This window comes from Benincasa hispida, chromosome 1 (assembly GCF_009727055.1).
Source record: "Benincasa hispida cultivar B227 chromosome 1, ASM972705v1, whole genome shotgun sequence".
NCBI lineage: Eukaryota > Viridiplantae > Streptophyta > Magnoliopsida > Cucurbitales > Cucurbitaceae > Benincasa > Benincasa hispida.
Genome location: NC_052349.1, coordinates 63,976,571 through 63,987,052, shown reverse-complemented (window position 1 = coordinate 63,987,052; position 10,482 = coordinate 63,976,571). Strand labels below are relative to the sequence as shown.

Genomic DNA, 10,482 nt, shown 5'->3' with positions numbered 1-10,482 from the left:
AGAGTTTAAAGAAATCACCATTGTATTGTGCTTAGTTATTACTGATTTGAGACTTCAGTCGTGAAAATTTTCAAATCATTTGTACACTGACGAGCAATCGCATTAAATTAGAGAATTTCAAACGAGAGAGAGACTCATAACGTGAGACATTTGTGAGGGAAATTTACGTAATTTGATATGACGACGATGTCAGCAGAAGGTCAATTGTCATTATTTTTTAAAAATGAATTATTTGACATTTTGAGCTAAAAAATGGATCATCCGTACAAATTTCCCATTTAACGGTTGAACTAAGCATTGAAGTAAATATAATTAATTATTATTATTATTAATATTATTAACGTTTTTCTTTTGGTTTTCAACGAGTCCGCGCGCCACTGGCAATAGAAGTCCTCAGTAGAGAACAGAAGAGGGTAAGACAAAGAGCTTCTCGTTCTCGCCACAAAGCTTCATTCTCGTTGAGCTTCAGATTAAGCTTTCTCATTTTCCTTACTTCTCACTCAAATTTTTTTCATTCTTCTTCACCAATACTCATATTTTCCCTTTCCCATTCCTCAAGGGTTCGCAGAACCCCTAAATAAGCCTCACCATGGCTGATTCCCGAGCAGGCATCGTCAAAAGTATCCGCTTAGAGAACTTCATGTGTCACAGCAACTTGTATATTGAATTTGGCGAGTGGCTCAATTTCATTACTGGGCAGAACGGAAGTAAGTAGACTTTGACTACACCCTTCTTTATCTGTTTATACGCATCTGTGCTTTAAGGGATTTGTTTGATGTGATGCGAACAAATGGGCTATAGAAGGAATTTGTAACTGGAGGAGTTCTTCTGCTAGGGATGGAAAACAAAAAAAACCCCATTATTTGGATTATCCATTGGTGTTGTATTTCGTTGCCAAAGGAAGAAAATTTATTTTTCCAATGTTATGATTTATATCAGAAGTTTAATGTCAGAAAATTTGGTGTTTGCAGGTGGTAAGAGTGCTATACTGACTGCTTTATGTGTTGCATTCGGCTGCCGAGCTAAAGGAACCCAAAGGGCAGCGACGTTGAAGGATTTTATTAAAACTGGTTGCAGGTTTGTTCATTTGTGTTGGTTTCTATTGTATGGTTAATGCATCTGCCAGACTTCTTACTGTCTTGAGCTATCGAGGTCTAGCTGGACTATTACGACCTCACTTGAATAGGATCCGTTCTATAGATTGTACAACTGTGTTCTTGAGTTCTTAGAGGTCTAGATGAACCATTTGTTTTTTATATATATATACATACACAGAAGTACAAGCAATTTGTCGAGCTTTTGTGCAACTCGGCAGGGTAATTTCCAACCCCAAGATTTAGTTGGTTGACACTCTTAAGATTGTATAATAGATAGGTGGCCACCATAGGGTTTGAACACAATAATTGAAGTCCCTTTACTTTCTTCAACCCAATCATTTTTCAACTTCCCTTTTTATTTTTCAATCATTGTTTTTATATGCACGTGTATGTCCCCATTTTTGCTGAATAGGTTATACAAATATTTTGAATTAGGCTTTAAGTCCACTGCATTCACCTAGGAATTCTCACAAGTTGTATAAAACATGTATAATATCCTTTTTAAGTCTCCAATTCATATACATTTTTGGATCTTAACAGTCATGCTGTCATTCATGTTGTATTGCAAAATAATGGGGAGGATGCTTTCAAGCATGGAATATATGGTGATGCTATAATCATAGAAAGAAGGATATCGGAAGCCACCAGTGCCATTGTTTTGAAGGATTCTCATGGTTAGAAACATTTTTCAAATCTTGTCTTCTATTCATATGTTGTTTGTCGAAAGTAGGTTAATTTTTTCAACTAGTAAGTTCAACCTTTTGCCTTCAAATTCTACTTATCAATTGACTGAATAAAGTTGGAAATGGGGAATACTTTGATCATGTAGGCAAATACATTTTTGTCAAAAAGTACGATAGGCCGTGACAGGTCTATTATTTCATGGTATATTAGTCATATTTGTGAGTTTGTTTTAATAAGATCAAGGTTGTTAGTACAAAGGGTGGGAAATGAGTAATACTTACCTCATACTTGGGCTACAAGAAACTATTGCAGCTTAGGATGTGGTTCAATGGTAAATTGAAATCTGCATATGTATAAGAAAATCAGAATCGGAAGTTGACATATAAAATATCAATTTGCCATTGGACCTCATCCTAGGCATGCGGTAGTAGGCCAGTAGTGTAATGGAGAGGTGGTTGCAACCATTTCTGTATCTCAACGAATTTTCTGTGGTGAGAAATGATTACAAGGAACTTCTACATTCTGCAATATCTGTCACGCGATTCTCACCTGAGTCCTATTGTTTCTTTTCTCAAAAAAAAAAAAAAAAGAAAGAAGAAGAAAGAAGAAGAACAAGGATTCACCCAAGTCCTAGCTTAAGCTTTTCAGTTTTTCTTGTCAGTGTACTGCTATGATTATGTTTTACTTTTGCACTGGTCTTCTCAGATATTATCTTATGACTAATTATCCATTAATGTCATACTGCATTTTTTATTAATGTTCTTGTGAATATATTTCGAGTTGGATGGACTAGAGAGTAGAGCATGCAGCACTGTATAAATTTATGGGGTTGATAGCTATCATTTTTTTCTTTACATCTATGGTATCTTACAGGAAAAAAGGTTGCCAGTCGGAGGGATGAACTACGAGAGCTAGTAGAACATTTTAATGTGAGTTGTTGCCTTGTATATTGTAAACTGTTTGCTTTTCTATTTTTGCTTTTTTTTTACAGTTAGACCATATTATGTTCTCTAGGTTTTTTTTTTTTTTTTTTTTTTTTTTGAGATGGAGTAACAAGGGCAAGGTATGTGAGTGTTTATTCTTCACCTGTCTTCAATTTTGAAACCTAAATGTAAGTTTGCTTCAATAAATCATATGTGATGCTTTAGAAGTTGGTGCCGCCTGCAACTCTTTAAATTGTATTATCTTGTTTGGGGTGTCCTAAACTTTTAAATGAGCTAAAGAACTCTTTTGAGCTTTGATGCTGTATTACATCTTAAGTGGAGCTGGTTTTTGCAAAATTTAAGGGATCATGTTAATTATCAATTTATATCATAGATGGTACATCCTTGTGCCTAGAACTCATAGGGGATATGAAGTGTTATCATCTTTCATCTCCAGAAGTTAACAAAACGATATGTTTTCTTTTGTATAGATAGATGTTGAGAATCCATGTGTAATAATGAGTCAGGACAAAAGTAGAGAGTTCCTGCATTCTGGGAATGACAAAGACAAATTTAAGGTAATGCGAACTGTTTTCTTTACAATCTGATGGTGTTATAGTTCTCTATTGACACTCTATCGTTCAGTTCTTCTTCAAGGCAACTCTTCTTCAGCAAGTGGACGATCTGCTGAAAAACATTTTTGATCAATTGAGATCTGCGAATGCACTTGTTGGTGACTTGGAATCTACCATACGACCTGTAGAAAAGGAACTAAATGAGCTGCGAGGAAAAATTAAAAACATGGAGCATGTGGAAGAAATCTCTCAACAAGTCCAGCAATTAAAGAAAAAGCTTGCTTGGTCATGGGTATATGATGTAGACAAGCAGCTTCAGGAGCAAAGTGCAAAAATAGGAAAGCTCCAAGATCGCATTCCTATTTGTCGAGCAAAAATTGATCATCAACTGGTGAGTAATGTACAATATTGGTTATTCTATGCATCATTCTTTCCACGCACTCATGTTGAACTTAAAAGTGGGACGTTTGCTAATATACTATGTTAACCTGTGTTATCTCTCCTTTTTGGAGCTGTAGAGTATCCCTTGGACTCTATCTATTCATTTTCTTTCATATCAGGGACAGTTGGTACTTAATCTTATGTCTTGTATTCAACTTCTGAATGGTGCTGTAGGGTCTGGCAGAAAAATTAAGAGAACGCTTTATTGAGAAAAAGACTCAAATTGCAAGCATGATGGAGAGAACTTCAGAAGTGAGAAGAATGAAGGATGAACTGCAGGAAACTCTTTCCTTGGTAATATGAGTTAGATTCCAACTCGTTCCTCAGTCACTCAATTTGTCAACAAAAACATATTTTATTGCCCAATCATTTGTGATGAAATCCCTATTAAACCGTATTTTATTTCTTAAAATACATATCACAGAATCTACACTTGGAAGATTGAATAATTTGTGATGAAATTCCTATTAAACTGTATTTTATTTCTGAAAGTACTTATCACAGAATCTATAATTTGGAAGCCTACGACATTAAACAAATGAACAGTGCTATGATATCTGTTTGGTTGGAAAAATATTATATTAGTTACTCTTTGCTCTGCTGTGTGGTAACTATTGGTTTTATTCTATTTTCTTCTTTTTCTCAATTACAAAAAGTGTGGGTTGAAGATTTGAACACCTCAGGGGAAGGATTAGATGCATAGAATGTAGACTATTGAGCTATTCTCATTTTTAATCTTTTATTGTATTATTATTATTATATATATATTTTTAAATGCATCTATCTTATGAGAACTTCCTATCAGGCTTCAAAGTAATCTCTATCCTTTCACGTTTTCCTTTAAATATTCCAATGCAAACAAAATTTTTAGGCAACAAGAGAGAAGCTCGGACTTGAAGAGGAGCATGGCCGTAAAGTAAACTACATCCAAAAGATGGTAAAGCGTGTTAGGCTGCTTGAGCAACAAGTTCAAGATATTCATGAGCAGCACATTAGAAATACACAGGTTTCCCTTTCTCTTGGATTTTGTAGAGATGGCTAGGCTGTCTTGATTTTATATGTTATGTATTGATCTATTTATATGTTTATGTCTCTGGAACAATCTGTATTGGTAGTTGCACATTTAAGCTATATTTGTATGTATGTATGCATGGATGCAAGTCTGTGACTAATATACGTATGATCAGTCTACAACTTTATATAGGTAGTTGCACTCATTACCTTCCAACATTATGCTTTTACCATAGTTATATCTCCAAGCCGTTGCAGATTTCATATGTAGGATCCATACAATGATATATCCATGTTTTTGTTCATTTGGCAATAAGGCGTCTTCTCGCAGTTACTTAAAACTTGTTTGATGCGGTAGAAGTTCTATCTATAATATTCACGGCAAATAATCATTTGAGATTTGATTATGTCTCTCGATCGCATGTGATGTAGATTACATATATTTTCTCATGGACTTTAATGCTCTCCCTTCCAATATCCCTTTGATTGTTAATTATCTGTAGGCTGAAGAATCTGAAATTGAGGAAAAGTTGAAGGAACTTGAATCGGAGACTGAAGCTGCTAAGTCAACAGTAATGAGGTTATTTATTTATTTGCTTCGTAATTTCTTTTTTCTTTTCCTCCAAAAAAAGATTGCATCGCATCTTATTGAATCAACAGGTTAAAAGAGGAGGAGAATGCCTTAATGGAGAGTCTATACAGTGGGAGAAATGAAATAAAAAAGATTGCTGAAGAGGTAAGACGAGGATCCTTGCATGGCAACCTACTGGATATTTTGTGGCAAGTTATTGCGTCGTTGAAGAATGGAAAAGAATCCTCTCTTTGGTTGTCTTGTTCTTGTCCTGCAGTACTTGTGATTGATACCGTGTGACACTTCACATAATGAGATGTCATCACCTTTCTGCATGCATGAATGGGGACGAACTTTTCTCTTTTACAAATTTTAATTAATTTATAAATTCTAACAACTTATTTACTCGCAAATGTTGATAGGTGATAGGTCAAACTGAAACTATTTATTGGAACACATAATGCGATCAACGATATTATTGTTTCTTAGAAGTTGGGAGTCTGGTTGAAAATGGGGTGACTTTAACAAGTGGCTGTGATCAACGTGCTTCCAACTGTCCAAAGCATGCTTCCAAGTGGCTGTGACAAGGGTGAAGGATTTTAGACCGATCAGCTTAATTACAAGCGTGTATAAGATTATTGCAAAAGTGTTGGCTAATTGCTTGAGAAGGATGCTTCCGTTGACAATCTCTGAAACACAAGGTGCTTTTATAGGTGGGAGACAGATTTTGGACCAAGCTCTTGTGGCTAATGAAGCTATGGAGGAGTATAGGCAAAAAAAAAAAAAAAAAAGGAAAGAAAGAAAGAGAGTGTTATTTAAGATTGACTTCGAGAAGGCCTATGATTATGTGGATTGGGACTCAAAGTGATGGAAAAGAAGGGCTTCGATTACAAATGAAGAATGTGGATGTGGGGTTGTCTGAGAAATGTGATGTTAGGTACTTAAGCACCTTGGAGAACCACACCCCAAAAGCTAGCTGTTGGGGTGGGAGAGCCAAGTCACTTAAGTACCACATTAGTCATCCCATTCTAATCAACGTGGGACAAAGACATCCTATACTACCTTGGTTCCTAACAATACCCCATCCCCAGAAAGCTGACGTCCCGACGGCTACTTTGACGGTACTTCACTCGATCACACCCGGTCAGAACCTTCCGCCTGTTCCACTTCGGAATATCGACAACCGGCTCTGATACAATTGTTAGGAACTTAAGCACCTTGAAGAACCACATCCCAAAAGCTAGCTGTTGGGATGTGGTTCTTCAAGGTGCTTAAGTACCTAACATGCGACTTTCTCTTTTATGATAAATGACAGTCCTAGAGGTAAAGTGGTAGCCACGAGAGGCCTTAGGCAAGGTGATCTTCTTTCCTTTTCCTTCTTTTGGTGGATATTATGAGTAGTTTGGTGCAGAAGTGTGTTGACGAAAGTATTTTCATCCCCTTTGAGGTGGGAGAGGAAAGAGCGACTCTTTCGCATCTTCAATTTGTAGATGACACGCTTTTCTTTTGCTCTGGTAATGAGAACTTGTTTTTAGCTTCAAATCACATTCTAGTTGTTTTTGTTGAAATATGTTGAATTAGCCCTAAGGGCATTTTTGTAATTTATACTATATTTGCTAAATTAGGATTTCATCTCATTCTATTTATATCTGAGGTTGGGGTCTATTGTAGTATGACATTTAAAAATAATAAGTCCTTTTCTATCGTGGTTTTTCTTCCCTGAATTAGGGTTTTCCACGTAAACTCTTTGTGTCGTTTTCTTTCTCTTCTATTTCAATATGGTATCAGAGCAAGGTGATGAAACCCTAGCCCTGATAGAAGAAACTCAGTCATCAAACTTGATAGGTGAAGGTACACTGACCAATGAGGCTGTGATTCAAGCAGCAGTCGACCGCTATCTCCGAACCATCATCCCAGGTGGCGCAGCCGAACAGATCCAGCCGGCGAGCCGAACAGATCCAGCCGGCGAGTCGAACAGCTGGTGGTGGGCTTGCTCCAATCGGCGCGCCGATTAGCTTCCAGACTCAGCCGTTCCAGCCGATCGATGAAGGCCCCTCGGCTTCGCGTGCAAGCGTTCCTTTTCTGGCACATGCAGTCTGTCCCTCGCAGCCGATCGGTCCCTCGACTTCGCACAAGACCGGATCTGCTCCAGACGGTCGTGGGTTTGCCGGGTCGGGTCAGATCGGCGCGATTGCTTCAACCTCGCAGCCAATCGCCGAGCCTTCTGTCCGTTACCCTCCGTCGCAGCCGTCTGGGAGCAACACCGGTCATGGGTGGCCGCATTCTGCCATCGGTGGACTTCTGGCAGTAGCTCCTTCACAGTACCATGGTGGATAGTGTCACAATCGCTCTTTCGGAAGCTTCTCTTAGCAATTGTGCGGCACTTGTTCCCGCTCACGAACAAGCCAGCCAACTCGATTACGGACTGCCAATGGCACACTGAGTGCCTCTTGCAACCTCCACCCCCGTTTTAGGGAAAACGGTTTTAGAAAACGGGTTTAGAGAAAAGGTTTTCGTAAGAAGATTTGTGAGTGTGAATAAAGAAAGAAAGATTGTAGTAGACTAGAAAGCAATAAGCAACAACAACGGCTTTATAGAGTACTACTCCGGGTATGAGGAAATGATGGTTAGCCTCTGTCTCTTATACACATCTAGATGTGTATAAGAGACAGATCTGTATTCCCTATGTACCTTCAGTCCAACAGGTTGCAGATGTTCTTACGAAAGGGTTATCGAGACAGACGTTTGAAGCTTGTATTAGCAAGTTGGGTGTTGCCGATATCTACGCCCCAACTTGAGGGGGAGTGTTGAAATACGTTGAATTAGCCCTAAGGGCATTTTTGTAATTTATACTATATTTGCTAAATTAGGGTTTCATCTCATTCTATTTATATCTGAGGTTGGGGTCTATTGTAGTATGACATTTAAAAATAATAAGTCCTTTTCTATCGTGGTTTTTCTTCCCTGAATTAGGGGTTTCTACGTAAACTCCTTGTGTCGTTTTCTTTCTCTTCTATTTCAATAGTTTTTAAAGAAATAAGGTTTGAAAATCAACAGGGGGAAGTATAGCATCATGGGGATCAACTATGAGGAGGAGAAGCTTAAGAGATGGTCGAAGTTGTTAGGGTGTGAGGTTGGGATGGTCGGAGTTGGTAGGGTGTGAGGTTGGGATGCTTCCCTCATCCAATCTTGGCCTACCTCTCAGGAGTAATCCCAAGGCGATTGCTTTTTGGGATTCGGTGGTGGATGAGGTTAGGAAGAGATTAGCGTCTTGGAAAAAAGGGTATTTTTCTTAGGCTGGAAGACTTACTTTGATTATATCTATTTTGTCTAGCCTTCCTATTTATTTTTTCTCCCTTTTCAAATCCCCTTGTAGGGTGTGTAAGAGTATGGAGAAGTTGATGCACGATTTCCTTTGGGAAGTGGTTGAGGAAGGAAAAGGAAAGGGCTCGATTTGATTAGGTGGGAGGTCATTGAGAAGCCTATTGAAAAATGGAGTCTTGAGATTGGAAATCTGGAAATCTTAGGTTTCGTAACAAGGCTTTACACACTAGGTGATTGTGACGCTTCTATTTCGAGTCCAACTCTCTATGGCATAAGATTATTGTAAGCAAATATGACCCCATCCTTTTGAGTGGTTGTCCAAGGGGTCTAAAAGGTTTTCATCGAAAACTTATGGAACTTGCAAGGATATCTCGAAAGAGTTCTTGCCTTTTGTGGAGTGTTAGTTCAGTGCATGGTGGGGGAGGGGAAGGATACTTATTTCTGGGAGGATCAATGGGTGAGCGAGATGCCTCTTTGTGACTCTACTATTTGTCGGTTTTTAAAAACCACTTTGCTGCTGGCTTTCTTGTGTGGTCAGGGAATTCATGCTCCTTCTCTTTCGGGTTTAGTCATAATTTTTCTGATGGGGAGACGATGGATGCTGCTTCTCTTCTTTCTTTGCTTGAAGAATCACTCTTTTAGGCATGAGAGAAGGGATGTGAGGGTTCAGAGACTCAATCCTTTGGAAGGGCTTTCCGTGTAAGTCCTTTTTTTAGAGTCTTGTGGCCCATTCTCCCTTGGTCGTTTTGGTCTTTTTGGTCATTTGGAGGATTAAGATTCTTAGAAAAGTGAGATTCTTCACCTGACAAGTGTTACATGACCGTGTGAACATGATGGATCGTCTCTCTAGGTCATTGCTTATTGCCGTTCTCATCCTTTGTTGGAAGGCGAAGGAAGATCTGGATCATATTCTTTGGCATTATGAGTTTGCTAGCTCAGTTTGGGATTGTTTCTTCTAGGAGTTTGGCTTTTCGTTTGCTCGTCAGAGGGGAGTTGTTGCTATGATCGAGGAGTTTCTCCTAGGGGGGAGAAGAGTCCTTTTCTGTGGCTTGCAGGGGTGTGTGCGATTGTGTGGGTTTTATGGAGGGAGCAAAATAGTAGGACTTTTAGGGGAGTAGATAAAGACCCTAGCGAGGTTAGGTCTCTAGTTCGCTTTCATATTTCTTTGTGGGCTTCGGTTTCGAAGACCTTTTGTAATTATCCTATAGGTGATTTTGCAAAGTTGGACTCTCTTCATGTAGGGAGTTGCTTTTATGGGCGGGGTGTTTTTGTTGCCCTTATTTTCTTTCATTTTTTCAAAATGAAAGTTGTTATTCTTATATATATAAAAAAAAAAACTGTCTCAAACATTTCAATCTTCTTTTTCTCTACTGAACTGTGGGATGGAAAATTGCTACTTTACAAGGTCCATACCAATTATAACAAAAGTTTCATGTATTAGTCATCTGAAATATTTGCATGAGTTATCTTATCTGCTCATAGCTCCTGATCTCCTTGCTCAAATTGTTATGTTGTTATAGTCTCTTTGGTTTTATTTCTCTTTTTTATTTACCTTAGCATCTTGTTTCCAAGTGTATGTACTATTATCTTGCCTTGTTGCTTTTGGACTTGACCACCTCTCTTAAAATGCGAGAATAAGTGAGTGATATTTATTGAAATAGGGAAAGAAGACAACACAAGGAGTTTACGTGGAAAACCCTAATTCAGGGAAGAAAAACCACGGTAGAAAAGAACTTATTATTTTTATGTCTTGTTTACAATAGATCCAACCTTAGATATAAATAGAATAATGTGAAACCCTAATTTAGCAAATATAGTAAAAAGACAAAAATGCCCTTAGGGCTAATTTAACGTAT

At 38.2% G+C, this 10,482-nt stretch overlaps 1 protein-coding gene across 3 annotated transcripts in view; it reads left to right on the top strand.

The window, feature by feature from the left end:
* The first annotated feature begins 362 nt into the window (after window positions 1-362).
* LOC120083235 (structural maintenance of chromosomes protein 6B-like) overlaps window positions 363-10,482 on the top strand; it is a 36,740-nt gene continuing 26,620 nt past the window's right edge. The window contains exons 1-11 of one of the 3 annotated variants that reach the window (XM_039038913.1): window positions 363-413; window positions 560-707; window positions 972-1,077; window positions 1,638-1,771; window positions 2,655-2,710; window positions 3,196-3,282; window positions 3,350-3,670; window positions 3,895-4,014; window positions 4,592-4,726; window positions 5,235-5,311; window positions 5,392-5,467. In XM_039038913.1, coding sequence (XP_038894841.1) covers window positions 590-707; window positions 972-1,077; window positions 1,638-1,771; window positions 2,655-2,710; window positions 3,196-3,282; window positions 3,350-3,670; window positions 3,895-4,014; window positions 4,592-4,726; window positions 5,235-5,311; window positions 5,392-5,467 — 1,230 coding nt within the window. In that variant the 5' untranslated portion in view covers window positions 363-413; window positions 560-589. Of the gene's footprint in view, window positions 708-971; window positions 1,078-1,637; window positions 1,772-2,654; window positions 2,711-3,195; window positions 3,283-3,349; window positions 3,671-3,894; window positions 4,015-4,591; window positions 4,727-5,234; window positions 5,312-5,391; window positions 5,468-10,482 lie in introns of all 3 variants that reach the window. The other 2 variants (XR_005483387.1, XM_039038905.1) reach the window with 2 other exon arrangements.